The 25,043-nt window shown below is 36.7% G+C and overlaps 1 protein-coding gene across 7 annotated transcripts in view; it reads left to right on the top strand.

Annotated features, from left to right (window-relative positions):
- The window catches only part of HIBCH (3-hydroxyisobutyryl-CoA hydrolase), a 149,120-nt gene that overhangs the window by 48,725 nt on the left and 75,352 nt on the right, over positions 1-25,043 (top strand). For 6 of the 7 annotated variants that reach the window (XM_077154455.1, XM_077154456.1, XM_077154450.1 and 3 more), the window contains one exon: positions 16,589-16,667. The exons of the other annotated variant lie outside the window; for it this stretch is intronic. In XM_077154455.1, coding sequence (XP_077010570.1) covers positions 16,589-16,667 — 79 coding nt within the window. The remainder of the gene's footprint in view (positions 1-16,588; positions 16,668-25,043) is intronic. 7 annotated transcript variants of the gene reach the window in all.

The raw sequence follows: 25,043 nt of genomic DNA, 5'->3' as shown, positions 1-25,043 counted from the left end.
GGAGAGTCTGCTAAAGTTAAAGGTACCTCATTATCTTATGCTGGTGGGACCTGCAGGCAAACAAGTGCCACATACTGGGCAGGATAAGAAAAACAGAGTCCAGAGACTTTACAGGAAAGTCTTCCAACCTGCTGGGTCTCACCCTCAGGGAAAACTGATGTAGGTGAATCTTTCCTCCTGATAGGAGGCCAGTTTGGTCTGGGAAAATCCAGCTGGGGTCTATAATACCTAAGTAGACCCTCCTAAGGATGGGGGGGGAAAGGCATCACACAGGCAGGTCAAGAAACAAAACAAGAACTGAAAATTTCTGTTCTGTTAAACAAAACCTAAGCTAGAGGTCCAGGAAAGCTGAACTGAATGTCAAGCAACAGGCAGACAACAAATTCATCCAGCAAGAAAACCCTAGGTAAAGGAAGTGAAAACAATCTCCAGAATAAACTAATTAAGGTAATTCAATGCCTAGATGCCAGCAAAAAATAACAAATCACACTAGGAAAATTGAAGATATGGCCCAAAGGAACAAACCAACAATTCAAATGAGATACAGGAGTTGAAAGAGTTAGTTCAGAATATCCAAACCGACATGGAAAGCCTCATCAAAAATCAAATAAATGAATTGAGGGAGGATATAAAGAAGGCAAGGAATGAACAAAAAGAAGAAATCAAAAGTCTGAAAAAACAAATCACAGAATTTATGGGAATGAAAGGCATAGTAGAAGAGATGAAAAACAATGGAAACCTACTATGTTAGATTTCGCGAGGCAGAAGATAGGATTAGTGAACTGGAGGATGGAACATCTGAAATCTGACAAGCAAAAGAAAATATAGGTAAAAAAAGTGGAAAAATGTGAGCAGGGACTCAGAGAATTGAATGACAACATGAAGCAGGTGGATATACGTGTTGTGGGTGTCTCAGAAGGAGAAAAGGGAAAAGGAGGAGAAAAACTAATGAAGGAAATTATCACGGAAAATTTCCCAACTCTTATGAAAGACTTAAAATTACAGATCCAAGAAGTGCAGCATACCCCAAAGAGAATAGATCCAAATGGCATACTCCAAGACACTTACTAATCAGAATATCAGGAGTCAAGAGAGAGAGAATGTTGACAGCAACAGGAGAAAAGCAATCCATCACATACAAGGGAAGCCCAATAAGACTGTGCGTATATTTCTCAGCAGAAACCACGGAGGTGAGAAGACAGTGGGATGATATATTTAAGATACTAAAAGAGAAAAACTGCCAACCAAGAATTCTATATCCAGCAAAATTGTCCTTCAAAAATGAGGGAGAAATAAAACATTTTCAGACAAAAAATCACTGAGAGAATTTGTGACCAAGAGACCAGCTCTGCAAGAAATATTAAAGGGAGCACTAGAGACAGATACAAAAAGACAGAAGAGAGAGGTGTGGAGAAGAGTGTAGAAGTGAAGACTATGAGTAAAGGTAAAAAGAAGGAGAATTAGAAATGACATATAAAATCCAAAAAGCAAAATGGTAGAAGAAAGTACTACCTGAATAGTAATAACACTAAATGTCAATGGATTAAACTCCCCAATCAAAAGACATAGACTGGCAGAATGGATTTAAAAACAGGACCCATCTATATGCTGTCTACAAGAAACACATCTTAGATCCAAGGATAAACATAGGTTGAAAGTGAAAGGTTGGGAAAAGATGTTTCATGCAAATAACAATCAGAAAAGAGGAGTAGTAGCTATACTAATATCCAACAAATTAGACTTCAAATATAAAGCAATTAAAAGAGACAAAGAAGGATACTATGTATTAATAAAAGGAACAATTCAGCAAGAAGACAGAACAATTATAAATATTTATGCACTGAGCCAGAATGCTCCAAAACATATTCGACAAACACTGGAAACACTGAAAAGAGAAATAGACACATCTACCATAATAGTTGGAGACTTCAATTCCCCACTCTCATCAATGGACAGAACATCTAGACAGAGGATCAATAAAGAAACAAGTCAATTTGAATAATACAATAAATGAGCTAGACTTAACAGACATTTATAGAACATTACACCCCACAATAGCAGGATACACCTTTTTCTCAAGTGCTCATGGATCATTCTCAAGGATAGACCATATGCTGGGTCACAAAGCAAGTCTTAATAAATTTTAAAAGATTGAAATCATACAAAACACTTTCACAGATCATAAAGGAATGAAGTTGGAAATCGATAATCGGCAGAGTGCCAGAAAATTCACAAATATGTGGAGGTTCAATAACACACCTTAAACAACCAGTGGGTCAAGGAAGAAATTACAAGAGAAATCAGTAAATATCTCGAGGCAAATGAAAATGAAAACACAACGTATCAAAACTTATGGGACACAGCAAAGGCAGTGCTAAGAGGAATATTTATTGCCCTAAATGACTATATCAAAAAAAGAAGAAAGGGCAAAAGTCGAGGAATTAACTGTCCACTTGGAAGAAGTAGAGAAAGAACAGCAAACTAACCCCAAAGCAAACAAAAGGGAAGAAATAATGAAGATAAGAGCAGAAATAAATGAAATTGAGAGCATGAAAACAGTTGAGAAAATCAGCCAAACCAGAAGCTGGTTTTAGAAGAAAATCAATAAGATTGATGGACCCTTAGCAAGATTGACAAAGAGAAGAGAGAGGATGCAAATAAGATCAGAAATGGAAGAGGAGACAAAACCACTGGCCCCACAGAAATAAAGGAAGTAATGACAGGATACTATGAACAACTTTATGCTGATAAATATGACAATGTAGATGAAATGGACAACTTTCTAGAAAAGTATGATCAACCAACTTTGACTTGAGAAGAAATAGATGACCTCAACAAACCAATCACAAGTAAAGAAATTGAATCAGTCATTAAGAAGCTCCCCCCAAAAAAACGTCCAGGACCAGATGGCTTCACATGTGAATTCTGCCAAACATTCCAGAAAGAATTAATACCAATTCTGCTCAAACTCTTCAAAAAAATTGAAGAGGAGGGAAGGCTACCTAACTCATTCTATGAAGCCAACATCACCCTTATACCAAAGCCAAAGATGTTACAAAAAGAGAAAACTACAGACCAACCTCTAATGAATATAGATGCAAAAATCCTCAACAAAATTCTAGCGAATCGAATCCAGCAACACAGTAAAAGAATTATACATCATGACCAAGTAGGATTCATCCCAGTATGCAAGGCTGGTTCAACATAAGAAAATCAATTAATGTAATATACCATATCAACAAATCAAAGCAGAAAAACCACATGATCATCTTGATTGATGTAGAGAAGGCATGTGACAAAATTCAACATTCTTTCCTGTTGAAAACACTTGAAAGGATAGGAATAGAAGGGAACTTCCTCAAAGTGATACAGGGAATATATGAAAAACCCACAGCTAACATCGTCCTCAATGGGGAAAAACTGAAAGCTTTCCCTCTAAGATCAGGAACAAGACAAGGATGTCCACTATCACCACTGTTATTCAACACTGTGTTGGAAGTTCTAGCCAGAGCAATTAGACAAGAAAAAGAAATACAAGGCATCAAAATTGGAAAGGAAGAAGTAAAACTATCACTGTTTGCAGATGATATGATACTATACATCGAAAACCCTGAACAATCCACAGCAAAACTACTAGAGCTAATAAATGAGTACAGCAAAGTGGCAGGTTACAGGATCAACATTCAAAAATCTGTAGTGTTTCTATACACTAGTAATGAAAAATCTGAGGGGGAAATCAAGAAAAGTATTCCATATACAATTGCATCCAAAAGAATAAAATATTTAGGAATTAATTTAACTAAAGATACAAAAGACCTATACAAAGAAAACTCCAAGAAATTGTTAAAAGAAATCAAAGAAGGCCTAAATAGGTGGACGGGCATACCATGTTCATGGATTGGAAGACTAAATATAGTTAAGATGTCAATCCTACCTAAATTGATTTGCAGATTCAATGCAATACCAATTAAAATCCCAAAAACTTACTTTTCAGAAATAGAAAAACCAATAACCAAATTTATCTGGAAGGGCAGGGTGTCCCGAATAGCTAGAAGTATCCTGAGAAAATAAAATGAGGTCAGAGGTCTCATGCTTCCTGACTTTAAGGCGTATTATGAAGCTACAGTGATCAAAACAGCATGATACTGGCATAAAGACAGATATATTGACCAGTGGAATCGAATAGAGTGTTCAGATATAGACCCTCTCATCTATGAACAATTGATCTTTGATAAGGCAGTCAAGCCAACTCACCTGGGATAGAACAGTTTCTTCAATAAATGGTGCCTAGAGAACTGGATATCCATATGCAAAAGAATGAAAGAGGATCCATATCTCGCACTCTATACAAAAGTTTACTCAAAATGGATCAAAGACCTAAACATTAGATCTAAGATGATAAAATTGTTAGAAGAAAATGTAGGGAAATATCTTATAAATCTTGGAGGCAGTTTTCTAGACCTTACACCCAAAGTAAGAGCATTGAAGAAATAAATAAATAAATGGAAACTCCTCAAAATTAAACACTTTTGCGTATCAAAGAACTTCATCAAGAAAGGAACAAGACAGCCTACACAATGGGAGACAATATTTGGAAACAACACATCAGATAAAGGTCTAGTATCCAGGATTTATAAAGAGATTGTTCAACTCAACAACAAAAAGACAGCCAACCCAATTATAAAATGGGCTAAAGAGTTGAACAGACACTTCTCAGAAGAGGAAATACAGATGGCCAAAAGGCACGTGAAGAGATGCTCAACTTCCCTGGCTGTTAGAGAAATGCAAATCAAAACCACAATGAGATATCATCTCACACCCACCAGAATGGCCATTATCAATAAAACAGAAAATGGCAAGTGCTGGAGAGGATGTGGAGAAAGAGGCACAGTTATCCACTGTTGGTGGGAATGTCAAATGGTACAACCACCGTGGAAGGCAGTTTGGCGGTCCCACAAAAAGCTAAATATAGAATTGCCATATGACCTGGCAATATACCATTGCTAGGTATCTTTTCAGAGGACATGAGGGCAAGGACACAGATGGACATTTGCACACCAGTGTTTATAGCAGCAGCATTTACAATTGCGAAGAGATGGAAACAGCCAAAATGTCCATCAACAGACGAGTGGCTAAACAAACTGTGGTATGTACAAACAATGGAATATTATGCAGCCATAAGACAGAATAAAGTTATGAAGTATATAACAACATGGATGGACCTTAAGGACATTATGCTGGGTGAGATTAGCCAGAAACAAAAGGACAAATGCTGTATGGTCTCACTGATATGAACTAACATTAGTGAATAACCTTGGAGAATTTCGTTGGTAACAGAGACCATTAGGAGATAGAAATAGGGTAAGATATTGGGTAATTGGAGCTGAAGGTATACAGATTGTGCAACAGGCCTGAATGTAAAAACTCAGAAATGGACGGCACAACACTACCTAACTGTAATATAATTATGTTAAAACACTCAGTGAAGCTGAATGTGAGAATGATAGAGGGAGGAAGTCTGGGGGCACAAATGAAATCTGAAAGAAAGACGATAAAGATTGAGATAGTATAATCTAGGAATGCCTAGAGTGTGTAATGGTAGTGACTAAATGTACAAATTTTAAAAATGTTTTTGTATGAAGAAGAACAAAGGAATGTCATTACTGCAGGGTGCTGAAAATAGATGGTAATTAATATTTTAAAATTTCAACTTATCTGTGAGACTAAAGCAAAAATGTTTATTTGGTACAAAATTTATATTTTGACTAGTGCATTTCCTAATATAACTTGTGGAGACAGCTTAATTGAACACCGTAAGTACATGGAACCTTGAGTAGGATATGAGATTTTGTTGGTTTGTCCAGAGTGATGCCCCAGTAAATCCCAGAGTGATTTGAACAATGAATAAAAAAGTATTTGCCAAGTTCCCTTTGGGAAGTGGTGAGAAAGGGGGAAAATTCAACTTTCCCAAGTTAAATTTTTGATATTCTCACAAGTAGTTTGGATATAGGCTATAGCTATAGCTATAGTCTGAGCACCCTGTCTTGGGGGTTGTTCATATGAAACTTAACTCCACAAAGAATAGGTCAAGCCTACTTAAAATTAGGCCTAAGATTCACCCCCAAGAGAACCTCTTTTGTTGCTCAGATGTGGCCTCTCTCCAACACTTGTTGGCTGCTCTCCCCCTATCTACGTGGGATATGACTCCCAGGGGTGTGGACCTTCCTGGCAATGTGGGACAGAAATCCTAGAATGAGCTGAGACTCAGCATCAGGGGATTTAGAAAACCTTCTCAACCAAAAGGGGGAAGAGTGAAATGAGACAAAATAAGTGTCAATGGCTGAGAGATTCCAAACCGAGTCGAGAGGTTATCCTGGAGGTTATTCTTACGCAGTAAGTAGATATCACCTTATTATTCAAGATATAATGGAGAGGCTGGAGGGAACTGTCTGAAAATGTAGAGCTGTGTTCCAGTAGCCATGTTTCCTGAAGATGATTGAATAATGATATAGCTTTCACAATGTGACTGTGTGATTGTGAAAACCTTGTGTCTGATGCTCCTTTTATCTACATTATCAACAGATGAGTAGAACTATGGAATAAAAATAAATAATAGAGGAAACAAATGTTAAAATAAATTTAGTTTGAAATGCTAGTGATCAATGAAAGGGAGGGGTAAGGGGTACGGTATGTATAAATTTTTTTTTCTGTTTTCGTTTTGTTTCTTTTTCTGACTAGATGCAAATGTTCCAAGAAATGATCATGATGATGAAAATGCAACTATGTGATGATACTGTGAATTGCTAATTATATATGTAGGACGGAATGATCAAAATAGGAATGTTGGCGTAGCTTGGTGTGTTTTTTTTGGATTGAAAAATAAATAAATAAAAGATGCTGCTGGGAAAAGAATTTTGTGATCAATAAATGGAAGATTAAAAAGTTCTAAAGCATATTTTAGAAGAAGTTTGTTCCAATGAATAGAGAAGAAGGGGAGATTGGAATGAATAGAAACACTATTTAGCCACATCACTTTGAGATCCTTTTCTTATTTGAAAAGAAGTAACAGTTCTCAAAGATTGTATTATGCTGTTTTACTGCAAAAGTCTTATGAGACGTAATAGGTAATTCTTTTTGTAGTTTTATAAGGTATTCTTTTTTTGCTGTTGTTAGTGGCAGTGGAATAGGTGGCATTTCAGGAAACCATTTTTTATTATAATAAAATTATGGGTTTTTCTTAACAACATCTAGTCACTTATTGGAGCCTGAAGCTTGTGAAAGAAGAAGTGAAATAATTTTATTAAGTTAAAGAAGAATTTTAGGGAAACTTTTGTGTTCATATTTTGCACAATTCCTCCCATTCCCCTACCCCCCACATCATTTAAAGTCTCTAGACATGCACAGTAGCTTAAATCTTAACCTCTAAGTTAAAGTATAACATATATATGTATATAAATATAACTTATGTAACCTATAAGTTAACTAAAAATCATGACCATCATCATATTAAAGCTGACATTTTTTACATATGTTCTGTGACTATGCATGTAGTCGTTCTGTATAATGATATCATCTCTAACCTTGTCATCTCGAGCCATTGTGCTCATTATCCTAAAATCTGTCCTTTTGGTACTGTAAAGCATCAGAGGTACTGTAATTCAGGGAGATAGATTTTTAGGTCAATAGGCCATTGATCTCCTGCTTTGCGCCTAGCAATAAGCTTTCTTTTTGAAACCAGAAATTGGTCATTTGAGTCCATAGGGCAGAGAACCCACCACTGTTGATGTAAAGGGGACAGTTAGTATGGCTTTCAGTTGTGGAATTTTTCATAGTAAGTTTTTAAGTTTGTTAGTTTCTTCATGAGCCTTTTATCTAGATAAGCATTGGGTTATATTAATTTTTCAGAGTTGCAATGGATTATCTCTAATGGCGGTTCCTGTGCTGCTTGGCAGTCCATTTTAAGTGATTTAACTCCCTCTCGTCCCTTGTCTCTCATATTAGATAGAGCCTTTTTACCGTATACCTTTCCCATTTCCTTTTTCGCCAATACTTTTTTTTTTTGAAAAACAAAAAGTCATTTTATTTGGAAATAAACAGAGAAAAGCTGCAAGAAATAGAATAGTACAAAGGTCATGCATTTATTTTTACCTGGATTGACGTGTTGTCAGCATTTTATCCCATCTGTATCCCAGCTGTATCATTTTTGCATTTTCTCTTTCTCTGTACACACCCAATTTTTTCCTGAACGATTTGAGACTAAGTTGCATACATTATGCCCTTTTTTAAAAAAGAAAAATATTTTTACTAAAATATTTCATGTACCAAACTGCATCCAAAATATACAATCCATGGGTTGCAGTATCATCATGTAGTTGTGTATTCATCAGCATGATCATTTTTAGAGCATTTTCATCTGTACAGAAAAAGAAAAAACCCATACATCCCATACCCCTTACCCTTCCCTCCTATTGACCCACTAGTATTGCAGTCTGCCCGTTTTTTTTTTCACTCTTTATATCCCTATTATTTATTTATTTTTTGCCCTTATTTTTTTTGTACTCATATGTCCATATCCTGCATAAAGGGAGCATCCGACACAAAGTTTTCACAATCACATGGTCACATTGTAGATGCTATATAGTAATATAGTTGTCGTCAAGAATCAAAGCTGCTGGAATATAGTTCAACAGTTTTAGGTATTTCCCTTTAGTTACTCCAATACACCATAAACTGAAAAGAGATATCTATAAAATGCATAAGAATAACCTCCAGGATAACCTGTCAACTCTGCTTGGAGTCTCTCAGCCACTGAACTTTATTATGTCTCATTTCTCTTTTTCTCCTTTTGGTCAAGAAGACTTTCTCAATCCTGTGATGCTGGAGCCTGGTTCATCTCTAGGAGTCATGTTCCACATTGCCAGGGAGATTTATATCCTTGGGATTCATGTCAACATAGTGGGGAGGCTAATGAGTTTACCTGCTGAGTTGGCTTAGAGAGAGAGGCTTTTAACAGGGGCAATGATTTGAAGAAATTTGCATTTTTGAAAGAAAATTATTTTGTGTTTGGAGGAGGGTATGGTAGGGGTTGAGGAGATTAGTTAAACTACTACAGGAATCTGAGAGCTGATGCTGATTTGAAGTAGAGTAGGTAACAAAGGGACAGAAAATAAAATTAAAGAGAGATTTAGGAGATGTGGGAGTTGATGATACATTGGATATAAGGGATAAAGAAGGAGGCAAGGATGACGTTCATTGTATTAGATACAATTCCATTTCAGTGGAATGAATGATGATACTATTTATTAACATTTGGGAGGAAGAGCCTGGGAGGTGTGTTAGGGAGGGTGAAGGAAGATGAGTTTAATTTTGGGTTTGAAAGTGTGACATACCTGTGGGCTATCCTCTAGGAAGTTTTTACCTCAGGTTGGTTATGCAGGTCTGAAACTCAGGTTGCTACTTGGGCAAGAAGTAAGTTTTAGGACTCATGTAGGTATAGTATGCTCTATTGTGCATGCGTTTGTAAATACAAATTAGCTCAGATGTGATTGGTAAATGGGGGAATGATAGAATAATGCGAATTTGTCATATTGGTTCATCTGTAGTTTTTATTTCTTTTCTAGGCAAAGGGAATAAATTAGTGGGAATAAAAATCTTCAGCTAGGAAGGAAAAAATGCTTAGCTCAGTTGCTGTACTGCAAATAAGAATTCATTTATTTAAAAAATTTTCTTAAAATACAAACATTTCTTTCCCTGGTGTGCCGTCCACCATCAAGTGAATCCCCAGCTCTTGGCATATGGAGTTGTCATGGTTAGGGTCTGGTGTCAACTTGGCCAAGTGACCAAGCCCAGTTGTCTGGTCAAGCAAGCATTGGCCTGACCATTGCTGCAAGGATATTTTGTGGCTGGTTGATAAACTGGAAGGCTGGTGTATTAAATCATCAGTCAGTTGCATCTGTGGCTGGTTACATCTGCAGTCAACTAAGGCATATCTCCCACAATGAGATAATCCAATCAGTTGAAGGCTTTTTAAAAAGAAGAGAGACTCTTTTAACAGGGGCAGTATCCTATCCTGTGAAGTTTCTCCAGACCCTTTGGAGCCGCCAGCTTCACAGCCTGCTCTATGGATTTTGGACTTTTCCATTCCCATGGTTGTATGAGACACCTTTATAAATCTCATAGTTACAGATCTCTCGTGTTGGTTTGTTTCTCCACAGAACCCTGACTAACACAGGGGTGTTTAATGGCAACCTCACTGGCTCATAGCTGTAGTTCATCTGCATTTCCTTAGCACCTGCCAAGCTTGTTCTAATTAAAGCATTGCCATTCTTTCCACTCTAGTTGTGTGCACTTTTAATATCTGCTGCTGTGGCAGTCTTTCTTCATGCTGAGCTGCCTGACTGAATGGTCTAAATTAGTAGTTAAGGTATTTTATGCAGTGTGTTGGTTTGAAACTGTTATGTACCCCCAAAAAGCTACGTTCTTCTAATCTTGTGGGGACAGACCTGTTGTTGGGTGGGACCTTTTGATTAGGTTGTGTCTATGGAGATGTGACCTACCCAATTCAAGTGGATCTTAATCCTTATACTTAGGAGTATTCTGTAAAAAGAATAAATGACAGAAAACACACAGAGATCGGAGAGCTGACACAAGAGAGCATAGAGACACAGATATTTGGAGATGCTAAGTTAAGAGGTGAAATTCAGAGTTTACCCAGAGAAGCTAAGTGAGGACCCACAGATGCTTAGAGAGAAAGCCGCTGGAATCAGAGGTGAAAGCAAGGAACCCAGAGGAAGGACCAGCAAATGCCAGTCATGTGCCTTAGCAGCTGAAAGAAGTGTTCCAGATGCTGATGGCCTTCAAAGTCAAAGTATCTTTCTCTGGATGCTTTAATTTGGACATTTTCAAGGCCTTAGATCTTTAAATTTGTAACCTAATAAATCCCTTTTGTAAAAGCCATTCCACTCCTGGTATATATATTGCATTCTGGCAGCATTAGCAAACTGAAACACAGAGTGAATGGAAACATGGTAAATCAGAGGTTAATTAAAAGCATTCCTCTTATAATAATTGTTGTTTGAGTATATGATATAAGGCAGTGATTTCCTAGAACTTATATTTAAAAATATACTTTTGAATTTCTATTAAATAAATATGTAAATATAATAATCTGGTGAGACATATATGATCTATAAATAAATGTGCCTATATTAGGGGAATGTATTCACAGTGGTAAAAACCTTGAGTATGGTTCTAGAAGGTGTATATATGTCTAAGAGTTATTTTAAATTGATATTTTAAAGTAAGACATTGTTCAGGGTTCATATTTCTACTCTGGCTTTTTATGTAAAGTAAAACTATAGCCTCAAGAATGGTAGGATATTAATACATAAATAGTTTCCTTCAGTTATTTCTGTTAAATATAATTTTTCATCAAAAAAACATTTACATATATACAATTTCAGGATTAAAAATATGGTTGGTACTTTCTGTATCTTAGCTTATTAAAGTACATTTATCTTTAATATAATCAATATAGTCATGTACATTAATGTACAACAGCCTATTTGTATAATGTGAAAAACATAAAATATCTTTGTTTTTACTGTGGAGCCTTTTGATCTAAGCTCCAGTCTAATGCATGTGATCTCTCAGATACATTATGAAACTTATAGTTATGATATTTAACATTACCATAGTGAAAGAATGAATGGTGAAAAAATATATGAATTTCTAATATATGAACACAAAACACACCTATTTCAGAGCATCATTTATAATCCTGGATAATAGAAGATTCTCACATAATCTCAGATACTGTAATGCACTGTTCATTCTGGGCAGACGCTTACTCATTCTCTTTGATTAGAATTTAAATCCATGATTCTTTGTGCAAGCTTCAGTCACATCACCCATTGTATGCCTTTCTGAGTTTGTTGTTTTCTTAACTGGTTGGCTGCTCTGTTTATTTTGGAACATTTATTTTTCAAGCACCAAATTGAATTATTCTGTACCTGTCTGTGTTTGTGCATTGTGAGATTCACATATATTACAACTCTTCTGATTAATCTTGCTGTTAATATAAATCATGGAGCACTGATTATATCTTTAATTCTTAAATATCCTTATAAATGATTACTTTATTTATGAAGTTGCTTTTTGTCTAGAATAGTGATATCTGAAAATATAGAAGTGAGTGCTTATTTCTAGTTAATGATTAGCATATTTGCATTTTTAAGTATTTAATTCTCCTTTTTAAGTTGTTTTAATTAGATTTTCTTTGAAAGCCTTAAATAGAGCTACACCAGCTTTTTCCTCCATTGAACAATATGAAAACTCCTCTAGTTGGGTCTCTTAATGAAATAAATCTCAGATTGTCTAATTTTTGCCCTTAAGAATGCCAAATTTTAAAATAAGTGTGTTCATTCTTACGGTGACAAAGTACGACTATGGCTACGTTTACACACTTGTTCCATCTTTGTTTGGTTGTTATAACTTAATTCATACCATTTGTTTTTTTCAAGCTTTCGAGTTCTTTGTTATCACCCAATGTCTTTATATCCTCCATCATTTTTTGCTATATCCTTCCTCAACTCGTTGATTTGATTTAGCATGTTTGTTTGAATGTCTTTAATTAGTTATTTCAACTCCTGAATCTCATTTGTAGTATTAATTTGTTCCTTTAACTAGGCCATATCTTTGTTTTTCCTAGTATGACTTGTAGGGTTTTTTTTTTATTTTGGTGTCTAGGCATCTAATTTCCTTGATTAGTTTATTCTGGAGGTCATTTTTGCTCTTTTACCTTGGGTTTTCTTCTTGATTGGCTTTGTTCTCTGTTCTTTGGCTTTCAGTTTGACTTATTCTATACCTCTGTAACTGATGAGAATTTTTCAGCTCTTGTTTTTCTGGTTCTTGCCCTGCCAAAATAGAAGCTTTATTTTGAGGAGGGTCTCCCCAGGTATGATCGACTCCAATTGCATTTTCCCAAACCAGACAGGCCTAGGTCTCAGAACAACAGTGTAATCATCAAGTTACCCTGAGGATGAGACCCAGCAAGTTGTCAGTTTCCCGTGAAGCCTCTAGACTCTGCTTTTCCTATCCTGTCCAGCAGGTGGTGCTTGTCATAGCACCCCACTGGCATAGAATGGTACAGTGCCTTTAATTCTCAGCAGATCCTGTCCCTGCCAAGGGTGTGGTTGAGATAGAAACTGAGGTAGGAGGTGGACTTAAGCAGTTTCTGTTTTCTAGCCCTTGGGGTCTGAATTTTCTGAATGAGGGCTACCACTTGAGCTGGGCTCTTCCCCTCCCTACCCCCCCATTTCTTGGGGGAAGATATGCCCTTTAGAGAATTATCTCCCTCGTTTGACTGGTTACTTTGTCTTTCAGACCTGTCTTAACTCTGTCTGTTTTTACCTGGGTCAGGGCTGAAAATTGAAACTGCTTGAGACCTTCTCTAGTGAGCTACTAGAATAGTTTTAAAAAACTTTTTAAAAAAAGCTTTTTCAGAGCTAGTCCCCAGCTCCCAAGGTTCATGAGTCAAGAGCTAGAGTTGGTACCCAGTTCAATGTATTCCTTTTCTTGGGGCACAGCCCTTTTCTGGTATTCTGAGCTCAAAAAGACTCCTCCCCTGCACTCCCAGTCCCCTGTGAGCTCCTCCTTCTCTCTGTCCTCTCTGCTGAGAGAGACATCATGGTTCCTTTCCTGCTTGCTCTGGGTTTATTTGTGCTCAGAGCTTGTATTCAGCCATCCAAACTTGTTAATTAAAACTGCAGTTAGATCTTAGTTGTGCTATCTTCCCTTGCTCCTAGTACATACTGCTGCATTTTCCCATGGGGAAGTGTTTATAACAGAGCTTGTGGTGCTACTGGGGGAGGCCTCTGCAGTTTGGGGGCTTTACTTACAGTTCTGTGCTGTGGTCTTGGCCCTTCCACCCGTTCCAGACTGGTGTACTATGTGTGCTTAGTCATGGATGTCCTCCAAACAGTTGTTCCAGATAGTTCTTGGCTATTTACTAGCTGGTATAGAGGACTAACTTAAGTCCATACCTTCCTACACAACCATCTTGCCCCTAAGACCGGAAATGATTTTTAATACATCTCTTTTAGTAACAGAGAGAGATAATATATCAGTATATGTACATTTGTATTACCTACCACACGTGATTTGAATATTGTTTAGTACAAATGATACAATTAATTTCTCAATAACTTCAAATTCATTTTCATTTCATGTGCACATGGGGCATTTACCGAAGTTGACCATAGAGTTAGTCGCAACATATTTCAAAGGATTAAGCTTATAGAATATGCTCTTGGGGTCTAATGGAATTAAGCTAGCAATCAGTGATAGATAACTAGAAAACTCCAAATGTTTGAAACTTAAGTAGGCTTGACATCATGATGGAATGATTAGAGTAGAAATAAATGATTTACAGAGTACATACATAGAGAGGATCAACAAAGGCAAAAATTGTTTTTATAGACTAATAAAACTGGCCATTCCTTAGATTGTGATAAAGGTAAAACACAAGTTACAATTTTTAGAAATGAATTAGGCAATTACGGGGTTCAAATGGGAATCCAAAGATATAAACCACATTGTACCTTGTTTTCTTGAAAATTGGACTGCAGGTATGGATTTAAAGGAGATTTAAGTAGTGTGCTTTTCTTCTTTCATCTTTCTGCTTCCATTTGTATGTTAACTTTGTTTTGAACAGGCTTTATCTTTCTCAATTTTTTGGTCCCTACCTCATATAAAAATTTCAGCTTTCTACTTGGCTGTCTTGGCTTCTTCAGTTCAAATTTCACATGTCCTTTAAACTTCTTTGACTATCATCAGTTGACAGCTTCCACTGTGTTTCAATCTAATCTAAATACCTAAGACTGAGACTCTTGTCTGGTTTACTTTTTTCCCCTTTTCATTCCCCAGACCGTAGGGTTCTAGATCAGGTTCAATTAACTGCTTTTGAGTCCAGAATTCAGTCTTCCGGGGGATGGGCAAAGTCTCTGGGCAGGGCAGATTCCCTTAGAGAAAAGGGCAGGAATGGGGCAGGCAGTGGCCATCTTTAGTATGTCTTTCTCATTTTAAAATTATGTGATTAATTGAAATTGAAAAAAATTGAAGTTTCAGAAGAGTGGCACAAGGCCCTCATGACTAGTGGAACAAACAGGGAAGAGTGGTGGGAGAGAAAGTCAGAGAGATAGGCTAGACCAAATCATGTAGGGCTGTGCAGGCCATGGAATAGAGTATGGATTTTATATGTGTACATGCAGATAAATGTACAAATTTGTTAAAATATGTATTATATATATAGGGAAACAATCTGAGGTGTTATGTACTGAATTGATTATAATTATGTGTCTCTGGGGAGGTAGATAATGAAATGATTGGAGGCTGTAGTCAGAGAAGACTTTGTCCTTACTTGTAGATGTTTCATAAAGGGGGATATAGCCATATATTATTTGTGGAATTCAGAGTTCATTAAATAGGGAGGGGACAATAGAGGAGTTCTGATTGAAACAGTATTAGTCAGTAAGGCCTGGAGATCTTCCTGTGGGACACCCCAGACTGAGGCAGCTCTTCTGAGCCCTAGGACTCAACAAAACATAGTCTGAAAGCTGCTAATCCAGTCTAATTCTCTGTTTTAAGTTCTTAGAAAAACATTCTTGAACACTAATAACTTTCAGTCATGATATGAAAGTGGTAAGTAGAATGTGAGGCAAGGACTCTTAAAATAATGCAAGGAATTATTAATATAACTAGTAATATTTTATTTTTATGAAAACTTGTAAGACTTCATGTAGTCTTGAAGTATATGCCATCTACTTGGGTTATATTTTCAGTTAACTGTGTCCTAATAGAATACCTATAGCATATCTGACATTGTATGTTTAATCTACAAATGTTGATGTAGGTAGTGCCTGATACTTTTATTTATTTCTATGTTCTTTATATACCCTCTTAAATTTAAGAGCTTATAGCACTTTAAGAGCATAGCATACAATATAAAGTTGATAGGAAATTGCATGTTTTTCAGTAAGTGAGAGAGAGACTTTCAACTAAATCTTTCCTTCTGAAACTTATATTTTGTAACCAACTTTTGGGTGTTATGTCATTGGCCCCATTAAATGTTTTATCTGAGAAAAATGATGTTCCTAATATTATTTGATGAAATATGTGAATAAATAAGACATTCATATCCTACTCAAAATTACTGGAGTTTGCTAGACTAGCTTGGTTGTGTGTGGGTTTCTTTCTTTCTTTTTTATCCTTTGATTATTGGTTCCATTAACAAGCAACAACTCTCAGTGGTTCTAGAAGGAGTCACTTCTATGCTCCTGCATCTATTTTGAAATAAGAAGGAACTGGGGAAGTAGGGCATGAAGTATACCACAAGATACTGCGAAAATCATCTTAGTGTGAATAAATCTACTCCACATATTGGGGATACCATATATTTTTCCTCCAATAAGTTCTTCTGAAATTATATGGCATATAAAGATAATTTACTTGCTTTGTATTATGTGTGTGAATTTATGTCTTTATGTGTTATAGTATTTTTAAACCAAATTTTTTTGCCTTATTTCTCTAGGGAGTTGGTCTCTCAGTACATGGGCAATTCCGAGTGGCTACAGAAAAGACTCTTTTTGCAATGCCAGAAACATCAATAGGTAAAAACGGAAATATTTTCATAAGCAGTTTTAGAATCATCTTTTGATACATTTCAGCTTACATCCTCTTGTTGAAGGAATTGGTGGCATATTTTGTGCTATATGGCAGTCAAAGAACTTTTAAAAAGAAATTAGAATAGGAAGATAGCTAAAAGTTTATATTGGCTCAGTAACTGTATTTGAAAACACAAAAGCAAGAATGTTTACTTGGAGATACTAACATTGCAGTTACTTTAGATAAAAGGGATTATTAAGGGAAAATATTTTTGAATTTATATCTATGGTCCATTTTGAGTGAATTTTTTATATATGATGTTTTGTCTGCCAAAGCTGCCAGGATGCAGCACACCAGAGATGGCTCGGCTTTTGATAAGAGGATTTATTTAATGAAAAATATATAGTTCTTCAGAGGAAAGACAGCTAACTTTCATCTGAGGTTGTCTTGTTATATGGGAAAGCACATGGCGATGTCTGTTGGCCTTCTCTCCAGGCATCTAGGTTCCGGTGACTTTCCCCAGGGTGATTCCTTTCTGCATCTCCAAACATATGGACTGAGCTGTGAGTGCTGAGATGAGGTATACTGAGCTACTGAGCTCTTTTCTGACCTCTCTCCTTTAAACCTCCAGCTAATTAAATGAAACCTTACTCATTGTGGAAGGTACTCCCACAACCATAAATGAATTTCACATACTGATGATTTAAGGCAAGAGAAACGGAACAATAGGGAATCATTATTTGGCCAAGTGATGCACCTAACTAACTACCTGAACTTTTATGACATATGGATCAAAGCTCATTATTTTGAAGATGGAGGTACAATCATTCTGGCACCATTTGTACAAAACGCTATTGTTTCTTCACTGAATTGCCTTTACATCTTTGTCAGTTGTCTGTATATGTCAGTCTTGGTGCTAATACCATACTGTTTTTTTATTACTGTTACTTTAGAAATGTTACTCTTGAAATCATGTAGTGTTAATCCTCCAATTTTGTTCTTTTTTTTTTTCCCAAAGTTGTTTTGGCTTTATAGGTCATTTGCTTTCCGTATGAATTTTAGAATGATTATGTTAGTTTCAACAAAAAAGCTACTAGAATTTTTATTGGAATTGTCTAGAATTTGTTGGTCAATTTAGTGAGATTGACATCTTAACAATATTGAGTCTTGGAATCAGTGAAGGATATCTTTGGTGTATCTCTCCATTTATTTTGGTATTCTTTAATTTCAGCAAGTTCAGTAGTTTTCAATGTATAGATCTTGCAAATCCTTCTCAGATTTATGCCTTAGTATTTTACATTTTTTGATGCTATGGTAAACAGCATTTTAAAAATTTTGGTTTCTGATTGCTTGTCAGCATATGGAAATAGAATTGAATTTACATTTTGGCCACCTATCTTGTAAACTTGCTAAGCTCACTTATTAGTTCTAGTAGGGTTTTTTTTTTTTTTTTTGTAGATTTAATTGGATTTTCTATATACAAAATCATGTCAATTTTAAAATAAAGTCAAGTAAAGTCAGTTTTAATTTTTTCTTCCTGTGATGGTAAATTTTATGTGCCAACATGGCTAGGTTATAGTGTTCACTTGTCTGGTCAAGCAAGTCCTGCCTTGATACTGTGCGGGTATTTCCTGGATTTGAGTCATCAGCCAGTTGATTGCATCTCTGACAGATTACATATACATTCAACAAAGGAGATTGCTTTTGGCACTAAGAGGAGTCTCCTGATCCATTCAGGTGGAGGCATTAAAGGAAGAACAGGATTTCAGCAATCAAAAAGGAAAATTTCTATCACTACTTCAGCCAGCCAGCTTCTCCATTGGAGTTTCCAACTTGTGGTCTGTTATATGAAATTTAGGCTTGTCAGACTCCTCAGTTGCCAATTCCTTTAATAAATATCTTAATATTTACACAAACACACACATATACACATATATACACACACACATCCTGTCATTTCTCTTTCTCTGGAGAGCCCTGACTAATACAGATTTTGGTACCAAGAGTGGGTCTTGAGGAACAGAATCTTAAGGATGAGATTTCTGAATTGGTTCTGTGGTTTTTGAATTTGTTCTATAATTTAATTAGATTAAAAGGTGCTGATGACTCTATTTCCAGTGATCCAGAGAGCATTGATGGTCCATGGTGTGAACTGGCAATAAAGATACTCAAATTATTATCACTGGATACTCTTACTCAAATGTTTATAAGAGACAAGGCTCTGGTGTCTCTTAAATATCTGGTATTTGATACCTCAGCAGAGTTTTGTGATGTTAAAAAATATATATTGGGTGGGCAACAGTGGCTCAGTGGCAGAGTTCTTGCCTGCCATGCCGGAGACCTGGGTTCAATTCCTGGAGCCTGCCCATGACAAAAAATATATGTGTGTGTGTGTGTATGTGTATGTATGTATGTTGACTGGCTGTATCTAAATACACTGAATAAAATTTATTAAAAGGAAGAATAAGCTTAGGACTTTTCTAGCCCACACATCACATGAAGGATATGAAAATTCCTGTATGTTCCCTGAAAGAAACTCTTATTTCCTACAGCTCTGTACTTGAGATTTCTGAAAACCAGAACCAGAGTCTCATTGTGTAAGTAGCTAAATTACAGTGTAAATTGAATTTCCAACCTTGTAGAGTACTGTTAAAATGAGGAATTGGGAAGGAATGAGATCCTGAAAATCTGAATGGGGACATTTGGGCGGTTGATGATGGTGAAGACATTGAACACCTAGTTTTGCCAAGCCATCTTTGCCAGGTAAACCTGTAGTAGTCTGCCCCAAGGAATCAGTCATCCAGCTTCTACCTGAAGATATTATCCCTGCTGTGCCTAATACATCTGTAACTGCCTCTCCTGAAGTAATGGCCTTCACTCCTCTGCTTGAAGAGATTAACCTTTTTCACCAAATGAAACTACAGTGAAATGTCTTGAGGTAGTTTGCTTGCCAGACACTGTAATTCCTCTCATGACCCATCCCTCTTTTCTTCTAGAGCTATAACTAGACTGAGGTCCCAACAGACCCCAAAAAGGTAAATAACAAAGAGTGTAAGCTATGAGAAGGTGTGCTACTCTGCAACTTATTTCCAACTTATACAGATAAAATTCAGGGGAATAAGTGTTGGGGTGGATATTAAGAATGTAGGATGATGGTGAAAGGAACATAAATTTAGATCAAGCTTTGTTTATTGATATGACCGTCTAAGAGATTGTTGATTCAGTATTGTAGTTCATAGGGATTAGAAAGGTCTTTAATGGTTTGTTTGAGTTGATGGCTGAAGCATGGACCTAAAAGGTGGCCAATATTAAATGAAGTTGAAATGTCATAACTGCCCTGGTATAATGTAGATGAGGGAATCCAGAGACTTAGAGAGATTAGAATGTTAGAATAGATTTATCATGATATATGAATTTATCAAAATAAATGGATTTATTATGTAAGAGGGGCACACTTATCCCAGAAATGTCGAGGACTACACCATTCACCAGGTCTGTGAGGAATAAGTTTTGTTAGAGCAGTTCCTTCTACCCTGAAAAACTTGGTGGTCACTTTTCTCTATAGATCATATAATACTGTGGGAACTGCTGCCACTGAACTTGGATCTTTGAACATATGGGGGTGACCAGATCCAGGTTGGCTAGAGGCAAGTGGTGGTACTTAATCTCCAAAGAAAAGGTGGATGTGGCTACTGTAATGGACAGCAGAGTCAAAGCAGTAATCAGAATAATCCTACTCATAGAGACTTATGGAGTTTTCCAGTTGATTATTGTTTACCTGGAAGCAAAATAGATGGGTAGTCTACTAAATTCTTACTTGATTTGTATAAGCATGAGAATTTTAGGTCAAGTGAACAAAGGTCTAACTTGAATCACAAAACCACAGTCACAACCCCTCAATTAATTCCCAGACATGAGAGTTTCCAGACCCAGAACCACTTGAGTGAAGGAAGGTCAGGTCCACTTGGAGAAGGATCCTGTTACTCTACCAAAAATGTATACTTTCCTAGGTTTCCCCAAAGTGACCTATGGCCTTTTACTGGAGTGACTGTTTATTGGGAAAAAAGAAATGAGTAGACATTTCAGTAATTACTGGACACTGGGTCTGAATTGACGTTAATTCCAGGAGACTCAAAATGTCACTGTGGTCTTTTAGAGTAGGGGCTTAAGGAGGTCAAATGGCTAATGGAGCTTTAGTTCCAGTCATGTCACAGTGGGTCCCTGAACTGATTCTGTGGTTATTTCAACAATTTTAGAATGCATAATTGGAATAAACGTACCCAGCAGCTGGCAGAATCTCCACATTAATTCCCTGGTTGGGAAGTTAGGGCTGTTATGGTAGGAAAGGCCAAGAGGAAGCCACTAAGTTTCCTCTGCTATCCCACCCTAGTAAAATGGTAAAGCAAAAGCTGTATTGCATTCTTGGAGGTATTACTCAGATTAGTGTAACATTGAAGACGAAGAATACAGAAGTGGCAATTCCCACCACATCTCCGTTCTGCTTTCCTATTTGGCCTGTGCAGAAAACAGATGGATCTTGGAGGATGATAGTGGATTATTGTAAACTTAACCTTGTGGTAACTCCAGTTGCAGCTGCTTGAGCAAATTAGCAGTTTGCTTTCAGCTAGCGCAGCCAGGAATATAACATCACTGTCCTACCTCAAGGATCTATCAGTTCTCCAGCCATATGTCATAATGTAGTCCATAGGAAACTTAATCACCTTTCCATGCCACAAGTCATCACTCTAGTTCATTATGTTGATGGCATCATGCTGATTGCACTTAGTGAGCAAGTAGTAGTAACTACTCTGGACTTATTGATAAAGCCTTTTGCCTGTCAGAGGGTAGGAGATAAATCCAACAAATATTCAGGGGCCTTCTACCTCAGTGAAATTTCCAGGCATCCAGTGGTGTGGGGCATGTTGAGATATCTTTTCTAAAATGAAGGATAAACTGTTACATCTGGTCTCTCCTACAGTCATAATAATAATAGTAATAATAATAATAATAAAGAGAAATGCCTGGTTGGCCTTTCTGGATTTTGGAGGCAACATGTTTCTCATTTGGTTCTACTATTCTGGCCCATTTACTGAATCACCTAGAAAGCTGATAGTTTGAGTTGGAACAGTAACAAAAGGAGGTTTTGCAACAGGTCCAGGCTGCTGTGCAAGCTGCTCTGACATTTGGGTCGTATGATTCAGCAGAACCAATGGTGCTGGAATTTTCAGTGGCAACTAGAGATGCTGTTTGGAGGTTTTGGCAGGTCCCCATAGGAGAGTCACAGTACAGATCCTTAGGATTTTGATGCAAAACCCTGCTTTCCTCTGCAGATAACTATTCTCCTTTTGAGAAAAAGTTTTTGGCCTTAGTAGAGACCAAATGTTTAACCATGGACCTCAAAGCTATCATCAGACCTGAGTTGCTGTCATGAACAGGATGTTGTCTGATTCACCAAGCCATAGATCTGGGTGTATACAGCAGCAGTCCATCAATTCGAAGTGATATGTATATCACTTTTGTATATATATATGGTGAAGATCAAACAGGTCCAGACGGCACAGGTAAGTTACAAGATAAAGTGGCCCAAATGCCTATAATTCCCTCTCATTCCACGTTACCTTTTCTCTCCCAGCACATAGCTACAGCCTTGTGGGGAGTTCCCTATAATCAGTTGACCAAGGGAAAGAAAACTCAACCTTGTTTACAAATGATGTTGCATGATATGTAGGTGCCTCATCAAAGTGGACAGTTGTAGCATTGCGGCCCCTTTCTGGGGCATCCGTGAAGGACAGTGGTAAAAGGAAGAACTTGAAACATTGAACTTAGTTTTTCCTTTCACTTGGGAGGAAAAGTGGCCAGAGGTGCTTTTGTATACTGATTCATGGCCTGTGTGTGATCAGTAATTTGGCTAGGTAGTCAGGGAAATTGGTTATTGGAAAATTGGTGACAGAAAGGCTAGATCTTTCTGAATGGGCAAAACAATGAAGTTATTTGCATCTCATCTGAAGGCTTACCAGAGTTTGACTTCAGCAGGGGAGGATTTTAATCATCTGAATAGATGGCCAGTTCTGTAGATATCCATCAACCTTTTTTCTCACCCATTACTATCATTGACCAGTATGTTCATAAATAAAGTGGTTATTTTGGTAGGGATGGAGATTATGCATCAGCTCAGTAACATGGACTTCTACTACCAAGGCTGACCTGCCTATAGCCACTCCTGAGTACCCAGTCTGCCAGCAGCAGAGACTACAGTCAGTCCCTGGATATGACACCATTCCAAGTGATCAGCCTGTTACCTGGAGGAAGACTGGTTATATTGGATCATTTCTGTCATATGTTCTTACTGCGATAGACACTTTGAATATAGATTTGCCTTTCCTGTGGAAGTATGATTATGTTATTGTCTTTATTTAGAGATTAAGTATGGTTTAAGGGGATGTGTATAGATGGCAGGTTGACAAGGGGTGGACTGTACTGTTGTGGTTAGTTTTATGAGCCAACTTGGCTAGATTACAGTGTTTATTTGTTTTATCAAGCAAGCACTGGTGCGATTGTTACTGTGAGGTTATTGCATGGATTTAAATTATTAGTCAGTTGATTGCATCTTTGGCTGATTAAATGAACAATCAATGACAGAGTTGTCTTCAGCAGTGAGAGGAGACTCCTCATCCAGTCAGGTGGAAGCCTTGAAGAGAGAACAGAGTTTCAGCAATCAGAGAAGAATTTCTGTCTCTACTTCAGCCAGCCTGCCTTTCCTGGAGAATTCAGTGTTACCTCCATTGGAATTTCCAGCTTGCAGCCTGCCGTATGGAATACTGACTAAAATACTTCCCATCCTGGACACCTTTTATTTCATTTTCTTGTCTTATTGCACTGGCCAGAACTTCCAATACAGTGTTGATTTGAAGTTGTGAGAATGGATATTCTTTCCTTGGTCCTGATCTTTGCATTTAGACTCTCGCCATTAATTATGAAGTTAGTTGTAGATTTTCAGAGGTGCCTTTTAACAGAGATAGGAAGTTTCCTTCTCTTCCTAGTTCCCTGGGAATTTTTATTAAGAATGCATTTTGCATTTTATCAAATGTTCCTTCTATGTCTAATGAAATGATCTTTTGGTTTTTCTGTTCTAGTTTAATAATATGAATTACTTTGATTGTTTTTTCAACATTAACCTTGCATTGCTAGCATTGATCATGCTGATTTGTTGTATTATCCTTTTAAATGTTGTCGGGTTTGATTTACAAAGATTTTACAAACATTTTATGTGCAATTTTTGTTTCTATGTTCATGTGGGAAATTGATCTGTGGTTTTCTTCAAATGTGTACTCACTTCATTTTGGTTTTAGAGTATGCTGGCTTCATTTTCTGGAAGAATATGTAGAATTGGTACTTTTTTTTTTTTTTTTATAAACACGATGTAGATTTTACCTTGAAGTCCTCTAGCTCTGGAATTTTCTTTGTGGGAAGTTTTTTATCTACAGATTTATCCTCTTTAGGATGTATAGGGCTATAGTTATTACTTCTTATATAAACTTGGTAGTTTTGTTTTTTCAAGGAGTGTGTTCAATTAGTAGCATAAAATTGTTACTAGTACTCCCTTATATTTTTAACATTTGTAGAATTTGATGTCTGGCTCTGTCATTCTTGATATTGGTAATTTGTATCTTTTTCCTTTTTTCTTGATCATACTTAGCTAGATATTTATTATTAATTTTATTGAGCTAAAAAAAAACAGCTTTGGTTTTATTTTCTATTTTGAATGAATGCCCTGATCTTTATTATTTCCTTTCTCCTACTTTGGGTTTAATTTCCTCTTCTTTCTATGGTTTTTAAAGGTGAAAGCTGAGGTCACTGCTTTGAGAGCTGAGTAGAATTCTGGGTTGACAGATTTTAATTTTAGTACTTTAAAGAATCTTCTACACTTTCTTCTTTCCTTTTTTAGTTCATGAGAAATCTGCTGTCATCCTCATCTTTGTTCCTCTGTGTCTTCTCTACCTCTATCCCCCCATGCCCTCTGGCTAATCTTAAATTTTTTTTTATTATTGGCTTTGATTATGATGCATCTTGGTTTTGTTTTCTTCATGTTTCCTATGCTTTGTGTTTATGCAGCTACTTAATTCTGTTACTTTTATAGCTCTTAACCAAATTTGGAATATTTTTGCCATTGAGTAGACTTCTTTTTTTCCCCTTATTGTGTAACATATATATTACCTAAAATTTGCCATTTTAACAATTTGTAAGTGTACAATTTAGTGGCATTAATTACTTTCAAACTGTTTTGCTACCACCACAGCTATTCATTACCAAAACTTTTTCATCACTCAGAACAGAAACACTGTACCCATTAAACGATAACTCCCATTTCTACCTACCCCAGC

Source organism: Tamandua tetradactyla, chromosome 3 (genome assembly GCF_023851605.1).
Source record: "Tamandua tetradactyla isolate mTamTet1 chromosome 3, mTamTet1.pri, whole genome shotgun sequence".
Lineage (NCBI taxonomy): Eukaryota > Metazoa > Chordata > Mammalia > Pilosa > Myrmecophagidae > Tamandua > Tamandua tetradactyla.
This window is presented reverse-complemented; position numbering and strand designations above follow the sequence as displayed.